At 49.4% G+C, this 24,086-nt stretch overlaps 1 protein-coding gene across 1 annotated transcript in view; it reads left to right on the top strand.

Moving 5' to 3' along the window:
* IL21R (interleukin 21 receptor) overlaps positions 1-23,401 on the top strand; it is a 32,628-nt gene extending 9,227 nt beyond the window's left edge. The window contains exons 3-9 of the mRNA XM_073361584.1: positions 1,364-1,469; positions 8,454-8,659; positions 9,518-9,669; positions 10,982-11,159; positions 12,445-12,532; positions 13,602-13,686; positions 21,449-23,401. Coding sequence (XP_073217685.1) covers positions 1,364-1,469; positions 8,454-8,659; positions 9,518-9,669; positions 10,982-11,159; positions 12,445-12,532; positions 13,602-13,686; positions 21,449-22,366 — 1,733 coding nt within the window. The 3' untranslated portion in view covers positions 22,367-23,401. The remainder of the gene's footprint in view (positions 1-1,363; positions 1,470-8,453; positions 8,660-9,517; positions 9,670-10,981; positions 11,160-12,444; positions 12,533-13,601; positions 13,687-21,448) is intronic.
* The last annotated feature ends 685 nt before the right edge of the window (positions 23,402-24,086 follow it).

Below are 24,086 nucleotides of genomic sequence, written 5' to 3'. Positions count from 1 at the left end.
TTTCAAACAGGAACAGGGCTGTAGGCAGAAGAGACCAAATTAGCTTAGAGTCTTCTCCACCATCTGACTGTGGGCATGATCCTGAGGGATTTCACCATCATACACTTGTGTTTCCTGCAGCAGCTTCATTATTCTTTATGTTTTTATATTTATTTATTCTTTTTTATATATATATTCATAATATTTATGTATTTGTTCTGTGGTAGCACCCAAAAGCCCTAATCAGATCAGGGCCCCCTTGAGCTGGGGGGCTGTACAATGTACACGCTGGTTATTGCTAAGTTAGCACAGACTACTAAACTTTTTACCTTTTCCTTAGCACTCTCAGCACTACACACAGCTGAGGTTCTCAACACTGCTTTAGTCCTTTATTGAAATCTCTCTTCCCTGCATCACCCCATGGAGATATTGTCTAGGCGTCATGCTCAGGACTACTCAGGATCCAATACTCTCATAACAATACCTTTCAAATGCTAACATCTGACCAGAATGCTCCGCAGAATAATGTACAGCAGCATCAAATGCTGCTATAGGTCAGTTTTCAACTACAACTCAGAGCACTAACAAACCTCAGCATGTAATTTCTTGACATTTTTCTCCCCTATGTTAGAAACTTGTTTCAGTTATCTATTTAAAGGTTTATAAATCTATGCCTATCATTTTGGCATCTCGACATCTTACACAGATTATAACAAATACAAAATTAAAATATCTTTGTGCCAGGATTACAGAAAAAGATTTTTCCAAACCTCTGGAGCCAGATATGAAAATAAACTAACAATGCAGTTGCTAAGCTGTCAAAAATCATTAACAGAGAGAACTGAAAAAAATACATGATTAAAAGATTTTTTCCTACAAAATAAAAATCTTGGAAATGCTTAATACAAAAACCATTAAAAGAATGGTACAGTTGCAAATTAAAGTGTTCAAAAGTTAGGTAATGCCAGAATTGTGCATGATACAGTCATTACATGGTCATAGCCAATCTGTGTACTAAGTAAGTCAGGGCTGTTGCAGAAATAATAGCATGTAACTAAAGAGTGTATCATGATGTGTACATAAAAGGGGGCAGAGTTAAGGTTGCACATTCAACCATAATTTGGGCATTTCCTGACTTTTCAGCGCTTCACTTGCAACCTTAATGTTCTTTAATGGGATATTATTAAAAACAGCTCTGGCTTACAATGGTTTACTGCCTGGGAAGCCTCACTAGACATGAAGCACTGTGTATTGAGGTGAACTGGCACCGAGAGCAATCTGGGTCATGTTGCTGTGCCACGTGCCCTGTTGAGGGCTGAGTGTGGTGACACGAAGTGCAGTTTGGTCTGAGCTGGTGCATTATTCTCTCTCCCTGAACTTACAGCTACATGTTGTGAAGATCTCCTTTGTTCTGTGGACTATGTAAAAACTCTGACGTGTATCCAGAAAACTGACCTCAGTGAGACTTTGTATAATCTCACTGCAACTTGGTATGTATTAATAAGCAAAAGAACAATGATGAAATTAGCTGTGATTTGCTGGAGACTAGAGTGTTGTTCTCCTTCCCAGGGCTAAGGCAGAGTCTCTCTCGCTCTCTCTCAGTGCCTCGCTCACTCATGCTCTCCAGCTCTCCCACTCCGACACCAGCTGCCGGCCAACTGCCCAGTTAACAAAGAGAGGGGAGTTCATGGTTCCTGGCTTCCATAACAGGGCTGTATTGCCCTCCCACCCACAGCCATACTGACTCTGCTCTCTTCCTTGCTTCATTTCCTCTCCCCCACCCTGGAAGCTTCTCTGTCTCCTCAGGGTTGAGGCTGGATCTGTTGCTGTTTAACAATGGAATTACATGCATCTGGAGCAGAACGTTAGGACTCAGCCATCTTGTTCACTACATTAATAAAACTACTGCCCACTACTTGCCAGCATGTGGGTTTATTTCTGGGCAGATCTGTGACCTTGTGCCTCCCCTGCTACTGTAACCCTTGACCCTTCTCTGTCTTTGCATCCTATGAGAGCTCACTTATAGAAACTTCCCTGAATGAAAGAGACTACACAGCTCATCTATAGCCAGTATAGTAACCTATAACACCCCATTGACTTTGAAATGTCCTAGCTCCCCTTATGCACCGACACCTCGGTGCTGTTTTATGCTACCTGTAGTCACAAGATTTTTCTCATAACTCTGCTTAGAGCTGAGTAAATAGAAGGAAAAGGTTTTCTGCAAATATTTATTTGAATACAGAAGTGAATTTCCATTTGAAAACCTAATTGGGTCCCTTTTACTTTTCATGAACTTCTCTGCTAACTCATTTAGTTATGTGCTGTGTGACGGGGCAAGGCCAGATGGCTATAGAAAAGTAGTGGGAGATAGATATATTAGCTCCAGGCTAAACAAATCCCTGGTACCAGGTTAAGTGAAATGGCAGCTGCTCCAGGTCACTTAAGACACCTGGGGCCAATTAAGAACTTTCCAGAAGGCAGGGAGAAGGCTAGGTTGACTGGGACACCTGAAGCCAATCAGGGGCTGGCTGAAACTAGTTAAAAGCCTCCCAGTCAGTCAGGTGGGTGTGCATGTCAGGAGCTGTGGGAGGAAGTTGCGCTGTTGGAGAGGCTGAGCAGTACACACCATGTCAGGCACAAGGAAGGAGGCCCTGAGGTAAGGGTGAAGTGGAGCTTGAGGAAGTGAGGGCTGCTGTGGGGGAAGTAGCCCAGGGAATTGTACATGTCATGTTTCTAAAAGGTCAGCTACCGTAGCTGATACTGTTAGGGTCTCTGGGCTGGAGCCCGGAGCAGAGGGTGGGCCCGGGCTCCCCCCCACACACACCTTTGCCCCCTGATTAATCACTGAGACTGGGAGACAACAGAGACTGTGCAAGGAAGGATAACTTCTCCTCACCTCCCTCGCTGGCTTATGATGAAAATGGCTGAGTAGACTGTGACCCTTGTCTCTAGAGAGAGAAGGGTTACGTGCAGGGTCACGGTGAGCCTCTGAGGCTAGTGAAATCCGCCAGGAAACACGGGACCCACGGAGGCAAGGACAGAGCTTTGTCACAACTGGTGTCAGGAGTGGGAATTCGTTCACAGCGTGGCGGAAGAAAGAGCTTTAAAAAGAAAGTGCACTGGGGTTTTGGATTTTTTTGTTTGTTTGTTTGCTTTGTACCACAATGGAGGAGGTGGTCAGAGCTCTGCTACAAGCCATGGCAGCCCAGCAGGAGGCCACCCGGGTTTAGGCAATGGCACAACAGGAGTCTATGTGGCTATAGCAAGAAATCAATCAATTATTGATGACCCAGACGACCCAAGATCGTGCCCTCTTGAGAGAGGTGGTGGACCAGATCCTCACCACCCGGGCCTGGGGGTCCAACAGGACGCAAACCCTGAGGGCCACTGGTTGTCTGCCAAAGATGATGTCAGGAGATGACGTAGAGGCATATCTCCTCTCATGCGAAAGGACTGCTCAGCATGAGGCGTGGCCCCAGGATCAGTGGGCCAGCATTCTCGCCCTTTTTTTATGTGGAGCAGCCCAGAAGGCCTACTTTGACTTGCCTGCCACAGATGCCACTGACTATACCCATCTGAAGGCAGAGATCCTAGCACGATCAGGAGTAACGGCAGCGGTAAGGGCCCAGAGGTTCCATGAGTGGAAATACCAGGAGAACAAACCCCCGAGGTCACAGCTATTCAACCTCATACAGCTCGCGTGGAAGTGGTTACAGCCCGAGGTGTGCAGGCCAGAGGAGATTTTGGAGACCCTGGTCATCGACCATTACATGCGGGGACTGCCGCCAGATCTCCGCAAATGGGTAGGCCAGAACGATCCGTCCACGTACGACAAGATGATCACACTGGTAGAAAGACAGATGACAGCCAGGGAACTGACCTGGCTACCCAAGGAAGGCCCCTTTCGAAGCAAGCACCCGACCCCAACCCTGGAAGGTTGGGCAGCCAAACCCCCAGGGAGTCCTAGGAGGAAGAAGGGGGAGGGGCTGAAAAACAGCGGGGACCCCAGAAGGAAGAGATTGGCCTGAGTGGTGGGAACCCTGGGACTAAACCCCCTAACCCCCGGGATAGGGGAGTGATTAAAAGCAATTATAGATGTTATGCATGTGGGGAGTGGGGACACATAGCAGCACAGTGTCCCAGCACCGAGGAGCCTATGCAATGTAACTTGGGGGATTGGGAGGTCCCATGCTTCCTCGCGGGGGTCGCATTAACCCCACATAATTACACCAGGCCACTGAGGATAAATGGAGCAGAGACTACCGCGCTTGTGGACTCTGGGAGTGCTATCACCCTCATATCGGGTAAGGTGGTAAAAAGTAGTCAGCTGCTACAAGCGAAATGCACAGCAATGACGTGCATGCATGGGGCCATGAGCCATTACCCCACCATCCCAGTAGAGATAGAGGTTCAGGGAAACCCCATTGAGGTGACCGTGGGCGTAGTTACTATACTCCCATATCCTGTAGTCATTGGGAGGGACTATCCAGGGTTGATAATTTACTCCCCCCGGAGAGGCTGGAGGGAGGTGGGGACCCTGAGGTGAGCGATTCGTCACCGGGGGAATGTCAACCCCCGAAGTTTGCTGAGATTTCTCAGGATCTGTTCTCAGCCCCCCAAAAGACCCGGAAGGCAAAAAAAGAGCGGAAGGCCACGAAGGCCTTGGGAACCCGGATCCTGACCCAGGGCCAGAAGACCTCCCTAGTAGGCAAATGGATGCGAGCAGCCAACAGAGAAACTTCCACCACAGAAGGTGAGCCAGAAGCTGCCCCCAGCCATGACGGCGGCGAGCCGTTGGAAGAAGCAGAACCGGCCCCTGGGAGCTTGGCAGGTTAGTCCCGGGAGAGAGACTTTTGGGCGGGACCAGGTGGAGGACCCCAGATATGATAATGCCAGGAAAGAGATTGATGGGATACCCGTGGATGAGAAGGGTCTGGGGTCCCGGACCTTACTTTATAGTGAACAAAGATCTCCTGTACCGCGTGGTGCAAATGCAGGAGCAAGAGATACAACAACTTCTGGTGCCACGAAAACATCAAAAAGCCATATTGAATCTCACCCACAGTCACCTGTTTGGAGGACACCTAGGGGTAGAGAAAACCCAGGCACGGATCCTGCGGAGGTTCTTGTCAGGAGAACATGAAGATGTCCGGCGATACTGCACCTCTTGTCCAGAGTGTCAGTTACACAGCCCTCGCCTGCACTTGCGGGCTCCTTTGATACCTCTTCCAATAATAGAGGTTCCTTTCGAACGGATAGCCATGGATCTGGTAGGGCCCCTAGAGAAGACAGCTCGGGGCCACCAGCATGTGCTTGTTGTACTAGACTATGCAACCCGCTACCCAGAAGGTGTTTCCCTTTGCAACACAGCTTCCAAGACAATAGCTAAGGAGCTAGTACAGATCTTTGCCCGGGTTGGGCTACCCAAGGAGATATTGACTGATCAAGGGACACCTTTCATGTCCAAGTTGATGAAAGATCTCTGTTCATTGCTCCATGTACAAGCCCTACGGACCTCTGTATACCACCCGCAAACAGATGGCCTTGTGGAAAGGTTCAATAGGACCCTCAAGGCCATGATCAGGAAAGTGGTGAGCTGGGATGAGAAAGACTGGGATACCCTATTGCCTTACCTCATGTTTGCCATCCAGGAGGTTCCGCAAGCCTCCACGGGTTTCTCTCCATTCGAACTACTATATGGGCGCCACCCTCGGGGCATATTGGATATAGCCAGAGAAGCCTGGGAAGAAGAGCCAAATCCCGGAAGGAACATAGTTGAGCATGTACTGCAGATGAGAGATCGGATAGCCCGAGTTACGCCCATTGTACGGGAACACTTGGAGAGAGCACAGGAGACCCAATGAACCCATTATAACCACCAAGCGAAGCTTCAACAGTTCCAACCAGGGGATCGGGTGATGGTACTTGTGCCCACAGCAGAAAGTGAACTGTTGGCCCAGTGGCAGGGACCCTACAAAATAACTGAAGCCGTGGGAGAGCTGAACTATAAGGTGCGGCAGCCAGTCTGCCGGAAATCGGAGCAAATTTACAACATCAATCTTCTAAAACCTTGGCATGATCGAGAGGCATGCTTAGTCATGCAGGAGACCCTTCCCCAGGAGGATAACTTACACGAGCAAGTGAGGATATCATCCGACTTGACGCCGATCCAAAAGATCGAGGCAGCCGACATGATTAATCGCAACCGAGATGTGTTCTCTACAAAACCAGGGCGGACAACTGAGACCTATCACCATATCCGCACGATCCCTGGAGCCAAGGTAACATTGAGACCCTACCGAATCCCAGCAGCCAAAAGAGAAGAAATCAAGGCCGAAGTAAAGAAAATGTTAGAATTAGGGGTTACTGAAGAATCTTACGGTCAGTGGTCCAGTCCCATTGTTCTAGTGCCTAAACCTGACGGTACCATGAGACTCGGCAATGACTTTCGCCGACTGAATGAAATGTCCCAGTTTGACGCACACCCCATACCACGCATCGACGGACTGGGTGACCGGCTGGGTCGTGCCCGATTCTTGACTACACTGGATCTGACAGAAGGGTACTGGCAGATTCCTCTGACCAAAGAAGCTAAAGAAAAGACAGCATTCTCCACCCCGGATGGGCTATTCCAGTACACCGTCCTCCCTTTTGGGCTACATGGGGCCCCAGCCACATCCCAGTGCCTCATGGATAAGCTGCTGTGCCCCCATACTAGTTATGTAGCTGCATACCTAGATCATGTCATCATCCATACGCCAGACTGGGGAACCCACTTGGCGAAAGTTGAGGCAGTACTGCGCACCTTAAGTGGGCTGGCCCCACTGCTAATCCCGCTAAATGCGCCCTAGGGCTAGCAGAGGCTAGGTACCTGGGACATATTGTGGGAAGGGGCATAGTGAAGCCCCAAACGAATAAGCTAGAGGCAATTCAAAACTGGCCCCGGCCGACCCGAAAGAAGCAGATCCGTGCATTCCTAGGCGTGGTAGGCTACTACCGACGGTTTATTCCCCACTTCGCCACTAGGGCAAGTCCCCTAACGGACCTGGTGAAGGCCAGAGGTCCAGACATGGTAAAGTGGACTGACGCAGCAGAGGGGGCATTTACAGACCTTCAGACAGCCCTTTGTAATGACCCCGTACTCATAGCCCCAGACTTTAACAGGGAATTTATTTTACAAACAGACACTTCCGAGGTGGGGTTGGGGGCAGTTCTGTCGCAAATGGTGGAAGAAGAGGATCACCCAATCCTCTACCTAAGCAGAAAGCTTCTCCCAAGAGAACAGAAATACGCAGTAGTCGAGAGAGAATACCTTGCTGTCAGATGGACTATGGAGACACTGCATTATTACCTCTTAGGCCGGCGATTTACTCTTGTGACGGACTATGCACCCCTCCAGTGGATGCAGCGGAATAAGGAAAAGAATGCAAGGGTCACCAGGTGGTTCTTATCCCGCCAACCATTCCAGTTCCACATATGGCACAGGGCTGGATGCCACCATGGCAAAGCTGATGGTCTGTCATGAGCATACTGCCTGGCGTCCCAAGTTGCCCAACTCTATGGTGTTGAGCAGAGGAGGGGGATATGTGACGGGGCAAGGCCAGATGGCTATAGAAAAGTAGTGGGAGATAGATATATTAGCTCCAGGCTAAACAAATCCCTGGTACCAGGATAAGTGAAATGGCAGCTGCTCCAGGTCACTTAAGACACCTGGGGCCAATTAAGAATTTTCCAGAAGGCAGGGAGAAGGCTAGGTTGATTGGGACACCTGAAGCCAATCAGGGGCTGGCTGAAACTAGTTAAAAGCTTCCCAGTCAGTCAGGTGAGGGTGCATGTTAGGAGCTGTGGGAGGAAGTTGCGCTGTTGGAGAGGCTGAGTAGTACACACCATATCAGGCACAAGGAAGGAGGCCCTGAGGTAAGGGTGAAGTGGAGCTGGAGGAAGTGAGGGCTGCTATGGAGGAAGTAGCCCAGGGAATTGTACATGTCATGTTTCTAAAAGGTCAGCTACCATAGCTGATACTATTAGGGTCCCTGGCTGGAGCCCGGAGCAGAGGGTGGGCCCGGGCTCCCCCCCCACCTTTGCCCCCTGATTAATCACTGAGACTGGGAGACAACAGAGACTGTGCAAGGAAAGATAACTTCTCCTCACCTCCCTTGCTGGCTTATGATGAAAATGGCTCAGTAGACTGTGACCCTTGTCTCTAGAGAGAGAAGGGATACGTACAGATATAGGTGTGAGGTTTTTTGCAGGAGTGGTGGGTGAAATTCTGTGGCCTGCGTTGTGCAGGAGGTCAGACTAGATGATCATAATGGTCCCTTCTGACCTAAATATCTATGAATCTATGAGGCTAGTGAAATCCGCCAGGAAACGCAGGATCCACGGAGGCAAGGACAGAGCTTTGTCACAGCTGTTAAACAAATCACAGCCCAGCCCCATTAAAACATGAATGGACGTATATTTGATTTTTAAAGGTTCCTTGAAGAAGAGATGAAAATTTCTGAGCACTTCTGCAATCTCCTCCAGTCGTCCAGAACTGCTACTCACACTCAGTACACATGCTCCATGGACCTGAAGGAATTCAATTCTGATGACAAGTTCAGAGTAGATGTAACAAAGCTAGCTGATGGGCAGTACACAACTTCCAAAGCATGCAGTGAATTTCTTCTGAGCAAGAATAGTAAGTACAAGAAATCATGAGCCTGGCTTTCAGTACTTAGATCCAGGTGCCTCTGGGCATATGTAGCTCTGAGTCTCCTATGAGTGCATAAAACAGCATCAAGGGCTTGCGCATGCCTGTTGCTAGGTAGGGGGCCTGCTGCATAAGGATACTAACCCACTGCCAAGGCTGGAGTGGGTCCCTAGATAGCTCTTGTCCCTTGAGTATCAGGTGACTTGTTCCCACCTCAGATCTGCTCCGGATCCAAATAACTATGATGTTAGTTATTTAGCCAGAATCAGACGTGACAGTGAAGGGTCACTGCCATTGAACATGTCACAAATATCCCCTGTACAGGACTGTAGCAGCCTTTCCAGTGGGAAATTAAAGAGCAACATGAAGTTATTGCCCTGTCTGGTGGCATAAAATATCCCTAGAATAATGCAGGCAGGGCCTCTCCCTCTTTCCTGAGTCACCTCTTGTACAGGGGAGTTGGTCTTCCTGATGGGAAGTTCAGGGTAGATTCTGGCATAGCTTATTCTGCCAGTTCACACAGCATGGTGCTGAACCCTGAATCCTGCAATAAGCCGTGAGGTTAATGGGTGCCCAACTAGACGCACAAAGGGCTGTAACCCACTGTCGGAGTCTCGGGATTCGGTTTATTCTGAAAATTAAACGTCAGGTAACAAGTGTCTAGATGAGTGTGAAAAAGATTACAGGAAAATGGACGACATTGCATGGCCATGAGTAATAAGTAATTGATGCTTTCAAAGACAATTCCAGTCCACTGCACCCAGACTGTGCACCTCTCCTCGGGGCTGGGAGGTCTCAGGATTGTAAAAATCGGCACAATTTGTCTTTCTGTGTTCCCACCCACAGTTAAACCTTATCCTCCGTTCAATCTGACTGCCGTGTTTTCAAATGGATATAATATCTCCTGGAAAACCATCTATCAGAACTCTCTCTATTACTATTTGGATGATGAGCTGGAATATGAACTGCGGTATAAGAAGAAGAGTGACACCTGGGCGGTAAGAGGGAAGCAAGGATACCCATGAAATTGCATGTGCCAGCAGAACACATGTTCAGGCATGAACCAAAGCAGGAGAAGCCCAGGAACTTGTAAAATAATAACCCTGAGCTCTGATGTGGGTGGGCGAGGAGAAGATATCCTTGGGGTGTACGTGGTGTTTTCATTTGATTGTCTTGGCTGGAAACAGAACTAAGGTTGAAGCAGCATTTGGAGATCAGGCTAGTTTGTCCTCGTGTTTGAGAGGCTCTGTCTTTTGTAGGCAAGACTTCTAGCTCAGGCCTGTCCTACACCAGATGAATTGTACACCAGTCCAATGCTGCAGCCAGCCAAGGATTAGCCTCGGGGCTATTAGATCCTATGCAGAGATCCAGACCCTGGCTGCCTGGCTCCCCATCTGCCCTAGGTACTGCTAGGTACAGACATCTCCGATAAAGTTACTGCTTAAGGCAAATTGCACTCCAGACTGTGCTCCCCTGGAGAAACGGACAGGCTGCGTGCCCCTCTCCCTCAGCCAGAGGCATAGTTTGACTACTGTATTTGGGGGGGGCAAAGAGGGGGTGAGGCTTTGTGGGGGATCTGGGTGCATGGGGGTGGAGCTCAGCAGGGGGGCTCTGGATGCAGGGGGTGAGGCTTGGCAGGGTGGCGATTCAGGTGGGGGAGCCCACAGTTGGGAGTTTCTGGGGGTGGGGGGGTCTGGCTGCATGGAGATTAGGTGAATGGGGGGCAACTCCCCATACAGGGACCCCTCCCCCTGCAGCTGAGGAGTGATGGAGGTAGAAAGCAGCATGGTGGGTACAAAGCTTCCTAGAGCCAGGAGAAGTTCTTGGGGGTAGGTCTGACCCAGCCCTGGTGGCTCCCTGCAGGGGAAGTCCCACCGCCCTCTTCTCCTTTCTAGGATGTGTTCAGACCTGTCTAGCTACCAACAGTGCAACAGAACAGAGCATTTCAGAGGGAGCTGGGGGTCAAAGCATCGCCTTCTGCAAGGAACTAAGGAAGTGCTAACCCATCAGTGCTGGAATAAAGATAGATGGGATCGAAAAACCCAGACCTCGACACCTGCAAGACTTTGGATGCTTGCAAGCCAGATCTGTTTTGTGGGCTTAGGCCTGTCTCTAGTGAGATGTCATTGCTGTTCAGAGGGCAAAGCAACGGGATCAGATGGTTCTGAAAGGTTACAGTTTGTTGGTCTAATATTGAAACTGACACTTTCTTAGTCAGAAGCAGAACCTTTGCGGGTGGGGAGCGAGAGGGGGCTGGGAACGAACCCTCAACTTCTGCTAAAAGCTGCTGTGGTGTTTCACTTTGCACAGAATCAGAAGAGTAAAGTGATCCCAGAGGACAAGCGAAGCATGGTGCTCCTGCCCCTGGAATTCCAGAGGGACACAGACTATGAGTTCCAGGTGCGAGCCAAGCCCCGCCCTGGCTCTGACTACCTTGGGGTTTGGAGTGAATGGAGTCCCCTGCTAACCCTGAAAACTGAACCTGAGGGTAAACAGAGCATCAGCCTCTCTTTGCCTTCCTGTCCTTGCTGCATCCTCCCCTGTCTGATGTTAGTGAACAGTTCCTGAAACTGTAGTTTATTAAAACAGGAGCCAGGACCATGGCTGCAGAGTCACAGCACAAAGCTCAGCCCATTGCGTTGTTCAGCCCTGGTCTCTGAGACTCATTGCCCTGGGTTTTAACATCAGGTAGACATACCTCGGGAGGCACCATCCCCTGAAGACAGAGCAGTGAGGGCTATTACCAGTTCTCTTTAAATGTTGGCCTTCCAGGATCCTGCTTGCTGATAATTTTCAGAAATCGGGACAGTCTGGGATGAGCAGGTTCCATTATTGGAGTTCAGGGTCCCACATTCAGATCTGGGTGTTGGGTTCGGGGAGCCTGCTTTCAGATTTGAGTTCAGGGCTCTGACTTTTATGACTGGGGAGTTTATATCCAGCTTTGACACTGAGGTTTGGTACAGCGATCTGGCATTCACATTATACAGCATGTGATTCTGACTCATGCATAGAGCTCATGCCAGTGCACTAAGCAACATAGGTAGCATATTTGGCCAAGTGGGTAGAGGGTGCTTCCACCAGTGCCTTGGGGGAATATTTCCTCAAGTTGTGCAGGGGGAGGGACTAGGGCTATTGGCTATTGGCAAAGGACTTCCACCTGCCGGAGCTGGGCTCTCCCCTGAGGCATATGCCAAGGGTGCTTTCTGCTCTGTGTTGTAGGTTTATGTTGTAGCTCAGTCCATATGATGTCTTTGTGTCCCTCCCCCTGCACCCCAGGCCACTTGCCTGCCTCATCATCCAGGCCCCCTTTCCTTGCCTACTTCTGAAGCCCATGGAAGGTGTCCCAGGGAGGTGCTAATCAGACACAGCTGACCAATACCAGAACAGGGATCCTTGGCACACGGAGCTGCACGTTGAGTCCTGTGTCTCCTAACAGAAAGTGATCCAACAAAGTGTGATGTCCGCAGGATGCAACTCTGCCAAAGCTGTGGACAAACAGCCCAGGTTGCAATCAGATTCTGTGCTGCCCATACCCCTGCCATGGGAGCAATACCATCTGGGCTCCCAAGGAGGAAAAGAAATGCCTGACCCCAGCTCCAGAGAGCTGTGCCACCGGCCAGCACCTCAGAGCCCATAGGAAAAGATTTGGGGTGTAGAAATCCCAGTGCTTTTCCACCCCTCTGTCCTTGACTTCTCCTGCTTTCTCTGGTATCTTTAGACAGAAGCCGAAATGCAGGGTAAGAACTGACTAATCCTACTTGGTTCTCCCTCAGAGAGCCCAGGAGTACGATGGCTGGTGTCGCTGCTCGCCTTTGCTCTGGTTGCTGTCTCCATCACAGTGTTTCTGGCCAGACACCAGAGGTAAGAACACACAGGGGGTGCTGGGAAATACTCTGCTCGGCATCTGCTCTATGTGACCGCCCAGTCCCAAGGTTTCTGACCCTTGTCAGTCCAAGTCAGCAGTTAACTAGCGACTGTTTGCACAGCGCTGTTCCTCTTCCCAGGAGGAGGGGAGGGGACTCCACTTTCATTAGTATCCCACCATGAAAGGCACAAAGACTCAGCCCTCTACTATGATCTCCTGGGTGAATAGGACTGGGGCAGTGCTTGGTGGGCTCACAGCCCTGTCTGTGCCCACAGCACGGCCCTTCCCAGAGAGATCTGCTGCTGCCTGGGGCAAGCGAGCTCCGGGGCCTCTGTTGTTAGCATGCTGACTCCTCGCCCTCTCCTTTCTGGGGGGACTCTGCCCTCTAGTGGAGCCATGGTTCCAGTGAAGCTCTCGTGGGCTGGACTTTTCTCCTGCCCCTCTGAACTGGGAGCACAGCTAATTACTGCTTGTGTGAAAGCCACAGCGCCTGGGGCGAGGTGAGATAGAGTCTCTAATGATCCAGACGGGGGAATCTGGGAGCAGAACCCAGACCGGGCAAAGTGCACCTGCTCCAAGCTCTTACAAACTCCCACCTCAGGCTGGGTGAAGGAAGGGTCCCTGGGCTTTGTAGCCTCCGGGGACCCTGGGCACTGGGCATTTCCAGGCCTGGGAGACCATGTGTAGGGTTGGGGGGCAAGGACCACAAAATTCTGGGGCAGAAGCTGGGAGCCTTTTTTCAAGACAAGCCTGGGGCCTGAGCATTTCAGGAGGGGGTGCTGAGCATTTCGGGAGGCAGGGCTCCTGGCTCACATTTTTGTTGGGCAGAGCCTGGAGATCACGCTAGTCGAAAACTCCATTAGCCTGGTCCATCCTGATATATAGGAGGATGGAGCATTATCCCGAGGGCAGATCCGTCCATTTTCTTAGCAGAACCCACTCAAGGGGAATTAGGCTCCCAACAAGGCCTGGGCAGGCGACTCCAGCTGCTCAATCCCAGATGCTTTGGCTTTGGACTGTGAAACATGCCTGACACTGAATCCTTGCTCTTGCTTTCTCTTCCAGCATATGGAAAAAGCTGGGGGTTTTCGTCCCAGATCCTGCTCCCTTTTTCAAACCACTTTATGTGGTACACAACGGAGATTTCAAGGTATAAATGGAACAAATCACGTCCACAAGCAGAGGGGCACACGGCAGAATTAAAACAAACGGCCCAGCTCCTTCACTCAGGCTAGGGCTTTCCAGAGGAAGCAATGGGAGGAGGAGTCTATTGCAAGAGAATATCAAGTGACACTTGGGTGCAGGTTTGAATTTACCAGTGTGTCTGCCTGTGGAAAGAGCAGGCCTGCTGGCCAGCTTTGGGGGCTATGGAGAGAATAATTTGGGGGAGTCTTTAGCTCTGCACTTTCATTTTCAGTCTTCAAATTCTTGGCCACTTTGTCATTGTACCCCCGTGGAGCACCTTTTACTGCAGTAACACAGCAGATTCACTCACAACCCTTGGGGAGCTAAACCAGCTCTGCACAGCCTCTCCCTGCTGCTTTGTGTTTGGGCCTCTATGTTTGCACTGCACCGGAATATGGCTCTTGTGCTGCACCTTAATATCATAAAGATGTTATACCCAGGACATAGCTGGCCAAGCACTCTCTTGTATACCCAGTAGCCATCTGAGTGCTTTATGAGGTGCAGTCTAGGACCACTCTCATTCCAGTCTTCTGCTTATGCCAGGAACCCAGTGTTAGCCCTTGCAATCCCCTCTAGGAGATCTTTTAATCCAGAGACCAGTTGTAGGTAACAGCCTGGAAACATGGTTAGACCTGGAGGGGTAAATAACCAGCCAAGTAACATTCATCAAGCTGCAGCTATCTCTGAGTTAGGCGCGTATCCTTCTGAAGTCATAAGAACGACCATACTGGGTCAGACCAAAGGTCCATTTAGCCCAGTATCCTGTCTTCCGACAGTGGCCTATGCCAGGTGCCCCAGAGGGAATGAACAGAACACGGAATCACCAAGTGATCCATCCCCTATCGCCCATTCCCAGCTTCTGGCAAACAGAAGCTAGGGGCACCATTCCTGCCCATCCTGGCTAATAGCCATCGATGGACCTACCCTCCATGAACTTAGCTAGTTCTTTTTTGAACCCTGTTGTAGTCTTGGCCTTCACAACATCTTCTGGCAAAGAGTTCCACAGGCTGACTGTGAAGAAATACTTCCTTTTGTTTGTTTTAAACCTGCTGCCTGTTAATTTCATTTGTTGCCCCCTAGTTCTTGTGTTATGAGAAGGGGTAAATAACACTTCCTGTTTACTTTCTCCACACCAGTCATTATTTTATAGACCTCAATCATATCCCCCCTCAGTCGTCTCTTTTCCAAGCTGACAAGTCTCAGTCTTATTAATCTTTCCTCATACTGAAGCAGTTCCACACCCCTAATCATTTTTGTTGCCCTTCTCTGAACCTTTTCCAATTCCAATATATCTTTTTTTGAGATGGGGTGACCACATCTGCACACAGTATTCAAGATGTGGGTGTACCATGGATTTATATAGGGGCAATATGATATTATCTGTCTTAGTCAGTAACTTTATCTAGTTACCCTGATTCTCTTTTCACTTAAAAACAGCCAAACTCTTTTTTGCCTTAATCCTTAATATTTCCCTCTCTGGCTAAATGGCATGCAAAGAGCAGGGTTCACAATGGAATTCTGATGGACTTTAAAGTGAGGGGAAAAGACTGTGAATTCCAAGTGTGCTTTTCAGTGCATGGTTCAGAGGGGACCCTGCCATACAATGGACGAATGGGGATAATGCCAGTGTCCGAATACAGATTTCACATTACCTCATCTTCCTTCACAAAACCTATTGCTAAAGCAGGTCTTATTAGAGGCACTTCAAAAGCTAGTTCTTGTTTCTGTTTCTTCTCTGACCCCCTTGGGAGAAACACCAGCTGCGCCCGAATGTAGAGACTTTAGCCAGGTGCCCAAAGAGACTGTTGGTTAAAAGGGTAAAGTTTCATATTTTCTGCTCATGGGTTCATGCAGAACAAAATAAAACATGCCTCCCATTACAGTGCCCCTCCCAGCTCCCCTTCTGCTCTCTGCTCCCTTCTTCCATTTCCACCTTCTTCCCTTCTTGCACCTTCATTAAACTTACCAAGCCTTTCATGCTCCTCTCACCTCACTTATTGCTGAGGGGTTTGAAACACATTTCTTTATTCCTGGGTGTTTCTCCCTGAGGCTGATCAGCTATGGCATCTACGCCGGGGACTTTGCCATCTTGTTGCTCTCATTGCAGTCATTCTGATGCCTCAGCATAAACCGCTTTCCCTGCACATGACCCTGCCTTTACTGCATAATAGTTGAGTGGTTACCCAAGCCCCAGATCCAAGCAGCAGCTGACTCCCACAACGAGTTCCCAGTTTTGCACCATGAGATGCTAGCTCAGAATTGCAGAAAATTACAATATATAAAAAATGGACTAGAATAGTATACTGAAAATATTATAATGCCATCCCATAAATGAATGGTAGGTCTGCACCTGGCACACCATGTGCTGTGTGGTCAGAGCATTTCCAAAAGAACATAGTAAAAATAGAAGGTGTTAGGAGACAAAGAAGTAAATTGATTACAAGCCTTGAGACAGTGTGTATCATGAGAGACTGAAAAGATTGGTGTAATTAGAAAGAAGGGACTTGAGAAGAAGGGACTTGACAGAGGTACACAAAATACTGCCTAGTCTAGAGGAGAATCACTGCACACTCCCGTTCACCCTCTCTCATAACACAAGAGCAAAGGGACCTTCAAGGACAATGAAAGGCAACACACTTAGAATTGATAAAGGAAGCATTTTTTATGTAAGTCATAATAAATATGTGGAATTCACTGCCACAAGATATCATTGAAGCCAAGGGCTTAGCAGGACTCTAAAAGGACCGGCTGTGTATCTGTCTAAAAGCGCGTGCACAGTTACAGTAGAGAAGATAAACAATATAAATTTATATCTCCCATTTCAGGACATAAGCCAGCTCAGCTCTCTGACAGGGTAAAGAAGAAACTCCCTCTCAGCAGTGTGAGGCTGCTGAGGTCTCTTACTAACTCCCAGAAAGGGACCTTCAAGTGCTGCAACATCCCGCCCCCCTGGTGCCCTTAGCCCAGGGGTGGATTAAAATGGCTCGTGGGCAGATCTGGCCCACCAGCCATTTTAATCCGGCCCTCAAGCTCCTGCTGGGGAGCGGGGCCTGGGGCTTGTTCCGCTCCAGCACTCCAGCCAGAGAGCAGGGTTGAGAGCCACTCCACACGGCTCCTGAAAGCAGCGCCATGGCCCCACTCCAGCTCCTTCACATAGGGGCAGCCAGGGGGCTCTGCTCTGCATGCTTCCCCCACAGCCTGCACCCCTGAGCCTCCTTCCATGCCCCAAACCTCTGCCCCAGCCCTGATCCCCCTCCTGCCCTCCGAACCCCTTGATCCCAGCCCAGAGCACCCTCCTGCACCCCAAACCTCTCCTCCCCAGCCCCACCCCAGAGTCCGCACCCCAAGCTAGAGCCATCAGCCCCTCCTGCACCCCAACCCTAATTTTGTAAGCATTCATGGCCCGCCATACAATTTCTATTCCTAGGTGTGGCCTTCGGGCCAAAAGGTTTGCCCACCCCTGCCTTAGCCAGAGGCTGAGCCAAGTCATACGAGAGCCTGGAGCTAATCCCAGCCATGGTTCCGAGGCAACTCAGGGAGGCACTGCCAGCTGGGAGCTCAGCAAGGGCAGCCAGGTCTACTTACTACCCTGAAAGGAGGGGGCAAGGCAGGGGCCGTGCTGACCAGCCACTGAGGTAGGGCCGGTTGGGGAAGCAGAGGGGCAGCCTTGGGGGAACTGTGCTTTCCTGGTCGTTGCATGGAAGGAATGTACATTTGGAGATGTTTGCTGATTTGGTGTCAGTTTGGGTTAAACCAGCATCCCTGAGATAACCCCCAGCCCCGTAGGCGACAGGTGTTCAAACTGCAGTGATTCTTTCATTGTCTTCAGCAGCCCTGCCCTGAGCATTGCTCGTCCCAAAGGATGTCTCAGCGCTCTGGACAGAGGTCACTTCCTGCTCTGAGGTAGAAAAGTGACAGCCATTCTCCATCGGACTGGGACAGAGGGTTTTGCCCACTCTGTTCCTCGTTAGGCTGCTGAGAGGGAATGAAAGGTCATTCATTTCTAAAATGGTGAAGCTGAGAAACTTCTGGGAAATTAATAAAGTTGCAGAATAAAGCAACAGTCGCCCACACGGTTATCAGCCGCAGCACGAAATGCACAGACAAGGGCGCTACAGAGGATGTGGTGACCTTGCTAACACCTGAACAGGGACTTTATTACCAGCTGGCAAAAAACAACTGTTCTAGGACATATTCAGCCACAGTCTGTCTGCACAAAACCAGGCAGCTGAGGTATTCCTCTTGCAAATAAGCTGGAAATTCTCTACAGGGAGCCCTGAGGGAAAAGGCAGTCAGAGTACCACACTCCGTGGACTTGTCCCTTCTCAGATGCTTTGGAGTCTTGGTAGCAGCTGTGGGTAGTGAGTGCGGAGAGTGTGAGGGTCAGTTATGGCTTTGTTTTCACTTACTCTTTACTTTGTGAACATTCCTCCTTAGCTCTCTGCTCTCCCCAGGCAGGGGCTTAGCCCAGAGAGGGCTCAGGGCTGGTTGTTGTCTTTTATTAATTATTATTTTTAATTCAATGAAAATCTGGTCAGTAATTTCTGAGTTATGGAAGAACGAAAAATACCAACTCCAAAGCTGTTCTGTTTACAGAGGGTGGAATCCTAGCACCTTTGGCTCTCTAGGCCAGGGGGTCTCAAACTGGGGGGTCCGGACCCCTCAGGGGGTCGTGAGAGTATTACATGGGGGGTTGCGAGCTGTCAGCCTCCATTCCAAACCCCACTTTGCCTCCAGAATTTATAATGATACTAAATATATTTAAAAGTGTTTTTAATTCATAAGGGGGGGTCACACTCAGAGGCTTGCTATATGAAAGGGGTCACCAGTACAAAAGTTTGAGAACCACTGTTCTAGGCCCATTTATTCCATCACGATTCCCATACCAGCCCCGTACAGAGCTGGTGGAATGAAGGGTGTCTCCATTTTTGTCCGTGGATGTGCCTGGCATACTCTAGTCCTGGATCTGGCTGGCAGGGAATCATAGAATATCAGGTTTGGAAGGGACCTCAGGAGGTCATCTAGTCCAACCCCCTGCTCAAAGCAGGACCGATCCCCGACTAAATCATCCCAGCCAGGGCTTTGTCAAGCCTGACCTTAAAAACTTCTAGGGAAGGAGATTCCACCACCTCCCTAGGTAACGCATTCCAGTGTTTCACCACCCTCGTCGTGAAAAAGTTTTTCCTAATATCCAACCTAAATCTCCCCCACTGCAACTTGAGACCATTACTTCTTGTTCTGTCATCTGCTACCACTGAGAACAGTCTAGATCCATCCTCTTTGGAACCCCCTTTCAGGTAGTTGAAAGCAGCTATCAAATCCCCCCTCATTCTTCTCTTCTGAAGACTAAACATCCCCAGTTCCCTCAGCCTCTCCTCATAAGTCATGTGTTCCAGTCCCCTAATCATTTTTGTTGCCCTCCGCTGGACTCTTTCCAATTTTTCCACATCCTTCTTGTAGTGTGGGGCCCAAAACTGGACACAATACTCCAGATGAGGCCTCACCAATGTCGAATAGAGGGGAATGATCACGTCCCTCGATCTGTTGGCAATGCCCCTACTTATACATCCCAAAATGCCATTGGCCTTCTTGGCAACAAGGGCACACTGTTGACTCATATCCAACTTCTCGTCTACTGTAACCCCTAGGTCCTTTTCTGCAGAACTGCTGCCGAGCCATTCGGCCCCTAGTCTTTAGCGGTGCATGGGATTCTTCCATCCTAAGTGCAGGACTCTGCACTTGTCTTTGTTGAACCTCATCAGATTTCTTTTGGCCCAATCCTCCAATTTGTCTCGGGCCCTCTGTATCCTATCCCTACCCTCCAGCGTATCTACCACTCCTCCCAGTTTCGTGTCATCTGCAAATTTGCTGAGGGTGCAATCCACGCCATCCTCCAGATCATTTATGAAGATATTGAACAAAACCGACCCCAGGACCGACCCCTGGGGCACTCCACTTGATACCGGCTGCCAACTAGACATGGAGCCATTGATCACTACCCGTTGAGCCCGACAATCTAGCCAGCTTTCTATCCACCTTATAGTCCATTCATCCAGCCCATACTTCTTTAACTTGCTGGCAAGAATACTGTGGGTAACCGTGTCAAAAGTGATTCCCATTATTAAGTGCAGGCAGCATTGTTAGAGAACATATTGCAAGAAATACAGACAGAGATGAAAGCAGAGTAGTGTTGCTTACTAGTTATTTCGTACAATTTTGTTGTACTATGAGTGGAACTGGACCCTTGGGAGAAGGAGTGAGAGATAGCAGGCAAGCAGCAAATACATTCTGCCCGTTTAACTCCAAGAAAAGGGATTTGCACTTTTTTTGTAAACAGCCTTTTGCACTGTCTAAGCACCTTCCCATTCCTACCCTTTACAGCTCAGAGACAGCCAGGGTTAAAAATCAATTAATCAACACAAACCTTATGATTGCAGCTTTAAATGTATGTTTTCCATGTCACGTGTGAGACGGTAACAAGCAGTATTCCAAACCTGACCCCCAACATTTCGCTGCTCTGTCTAGTTAGACTGAGCGCAATTTGGAGCAGGGACTGTGTTTGTCTAGATGTCTGTAGAGCACCCAGCACAGTTTGTGCACTTCTGCAATATAAATGATTGATATTAATTAGTACAGGGCCATTGGAACAACATCTGGTTTTAGCTAGGGCTTGTCTTCACTACCACGCCGACACTATGCTGACAGGAAAGTACTCCTCCGTCAATGTAATTACTCCACCACAACAAGAGGCGGAAGCTATGTTGGTGGGAGAGCGTTTCCCACTGGCATAGTGTGGTGTGGACACCAGTTTAAGTCGATGTAACATGCATCGCTCAGGGGGGTAGTTTTTTAACACGCCTGAGCAACGTAAGTTTCATCGACCTTAGCAGTGTAGACAAGCCCCTAGAGTTTCAAAGAGAATTAGAGGATTCAGCCAGGAGTGACAGCTGAGAAATAACGACAATGAAGTATTTATTCTTCTTTGGGCCGTGCCCAACAACCATGAGGGCTCCCCTCCCCCCCGACTTCAGACAGATATGTCCCAGCCCCTAGGTGCTTATGGGCTAAATCATAATGTACATAGGACATGACAAGTGAGGGTGAGAACAGAGCAGAGGGGGATGAACTGGGGCTGGGCAGGTCACACAAAGAAACTTGGATTATGTACACTTCTAACGGAGCAGAGGCCAGGGCAGTGCTGCAGCAAATGGGGTTTGGGGTGTTCTAGACATAGGGGCAGCATAGCAAGCACGCAGAGCCGTGTGTGTGAGATGATGACAGAGAGCAGTAAGGCTGGGCTTGCTGGGTTGGATGCAGCGGGAGGCAGGGTCCAGTAAAGGGGTAGGGGCTGTGTGATGAGGGAGCAAAGGCCAGGCTAGGAGCTTGACCAGAACAATCAGAGTACAAAGGCAGGGACACACTCCAAGCTTGAAGGGCAAGTACAAACAATGAAATGAAGAGCTACATAAAACTACCTAATTGAATTGACTTACAGATAATTCTCCTGCAGCTGCTGGGCCTGGCAATAATGCCACGGAAATTCTTGCCATTCCTGGTTGGTTAGAGTCCGATTTCCCTCTGAAAAACAATTCAGTTCCTTGGGTAGCCACAAGTCTCAGCTCCGCCGCCACCTCATACCACCCCTGCCCATAGGCAATGCGATTTGCTAGCTGCTGGCAACCACTGAGCGCAGCGCTAATAATCTCTCTCCTTGTGTCTCTGTGCAGAAATGGGTTGGTGCATCCTGTACCAAAGCAACACTGGATTTCTTTGAGTGGGGAATTGTCCTTCCAGAAGTTTTAGAAGTTTACAGCAAACACCTTTCCCACAACACTGCAGCTGAGGAGCTGAAAGAACTCAATAAAGATCACCCTCGCGAGACTTGCATGTCTTGCCTGGCCATGCACGGTCAGGACAGCCAGTCCCATCTGTCCAGTTCGAATAGTAGCAGTGGGACACAGGACCAGTCATATGGTCATCTCTCTATTGACACAGTAACTGTGGCTGATGAATTTACACCTTGTTACTCACAATGCAACTGTAACAATGCTCACCGGGATCATGAACATCTGGATGCTGATGGAGAGGATGGCTACCCCAAGGTTAATCTTGACGGTGACAACAGTGAAATTTCCAGCAGTTTGCCTCTGGCTGCCCTGAGTGCACAAGATAACATAATTTCCTCTGGCTCTGTGTCTATGGAACCCTCATGGAGGAGTGCAAGTCCCTCGGTGCATCGCCCAATGGCAGAGGCCCTGGGAGGAGGGATGGGGAGTATTTTAGAGGCCCTTTGCCTGCATCATGAGCAGTGGGATTTAGAAAGTCCAGCTTCTCTGCCTTCTCCAGATGGTGAAAGTGTTTCCTATAGCGATGGCCCTTATGACTTTTTCTCTCCTAATACACGAACTGGTGATGGTTACCCAGCAATATGCATAGATTTAGACACCATTGACAGTGGATTTGTGGACTCAGATTGTGGGAGTCCAATCGAGTGTGAATTTGAGAAAAGCAGTCAGACCAATTCAGGCTGTACTTCTGGATCCATCACACTTGAAAATGAAGGAGAGAATTTCCCGCGGAGTTACGTCAAACAGTGGGTCTCCTGTCGCTCTGCCACGCTGCCCAGTGGGACGCAGACAAACTAAGGACTCATGCTGCTTGCCATTTCCAAGCCTAGGCACTAACACAGGAGCCCAGAAAACCTATGCAGCACAACACGAACAGAACAAAATGCTTAGTGCTGAGTGCAAACAGCCTGTATTTCATGCAACTGAAACAAGCAGCTGCACAGAAATTTGCCTTTTCCTGCTGCTATACACCCTAGGTTCATGTCACATCAAATTTGACATGAACAACTTTTTGACAGCTTCGCTGGTCAGAGTGGTGCACACTGAGCCATGGAATTTCATTTCTTCCATGCAGGAAAAGCAGCTGCACCCTGGGAATGGACCTTGAGCTTGGGGAAATGCACAAGATTTTGAAGCCATGTTTATAAAGAGAGTATGAAACTTTCAAATGACTCGCTCTCTCTAGTGGCACTTGGCCTGAGAGTTTGGTGGCATTTAGAGCTTTTGTAAGCATCATCACCCAAATTTTAGTGTGCAAGAAACTGAACAGAACTCAAGTTTCAGGGCTAAGTTCCAGTCAGGCTTGACAGTATATTCTGCAGACCAGAATCTTACCCCCTCATTCTTTGAACCTACATCTTAATGTAATAGTTTCTCAGCAAAGCTACACCTTCCAACTCCAGACAAATTCTCATCGCTTTTGGGGCTGCCTCTTTAAGCAACATCTTTAAAAATACCTTCTAAGCACGTTAATTATAGCATTGTAGTGGCTTGTAGATTTATGCAAGAAATGCAGGGATTATGTGTCTGTCTGTGTGTCTGTCTATAATGAAGCCCTGACCCAGGCCTTTGGGCACTACTGCAGTATAACTCTTCAACAGTACTAAACCTGGACTGTTCCTGCTTGTAATAGAGCCACTCGTGACACATGCACTGGGATCAGGAAAACATTTGCCTCCGGCTGTTTTGTGACTGCATTTTGTGTTATTTAGGACAACTGCATTGTAAAGTTAATATAATATTGTTAGCGAGTGTAGGGGCCCAGGCCTGCAGTCTGCTGCATTTCCAGTGTAATAATCCTGTTCTGTCTGTGATACAAATAAACTCCTCCTGCCCCCGTATATCCCTCCTGTTCCCTGGGATTCCTGCAGCATCACCAGTTCTCCTAGGAGAGATCAGGCATCATCCAGTGGGCAGCATCACTCACCATTCACAAGCACAGAGTAAACGATCAGTGATCCAGAGTCAGGAGGAGACCTGTTCTGGGCATGCAGAGTATCTCTGAGCCAGCAGGGAACCTCTGGCCCAGGGGCAGCATGCCTGGGCCTCTGTTTGTAGGAAGTGCCCTCCCTGCAAATCTTCAGGTTGGCTTGCTCATCAAGATGCAGAGAGCAAGGAGAGCCCTAGCCATGCCGTCTTCAGGCTCACCCCTGGGATTCCTCCCCGAATTCTAGAATTGCATCAAGCCAGGTTTAGAGGCAACTTAATGTCTGCCTTATGCCCCTCGATGTAGCCCCAGACTTCCCGGCAGAGCCCCCTCCTCTCCAGCCTCAGCCCCTCTGCTGGATGCAGCCCCCTCTTGGCACAGCTCCTCTGGCCTCATCTGTCTATATCCCCGTGTGCAGCCTCTAGGGCCCCACTGCCCCCTCTGGTAGGGCGACCAGACAAGAAGTGTGAAAAATCGGGACGGGGGTGGGGGGTAATAGGAGCCTATATAAGAAAAAGACCCAAAAATCGGGACTGTCCCTATAAAATCAGGACATCTGGTCACCCTACCCTCTGGCCCCAACTCCCTCCC

The sequence above is a fragment of the Lepidochelys kempii genome, chromosome 10, assembly GCF_965140265.1.
Source record: "Lepidochelys kempii isolate rLepKem1 chromosome 10, rLepKem1.hap2, whole genome shotgun sequence".
Classification (NCBI taxonomy): Eukaryota; Metazoa; Chordata; order Testudines; family Cheloniidae; genus Lepidochelys; species Lepidochelys kempii.
This window is presented reverse-complemented; position numbering and strand designations above follow the sequence as displayed.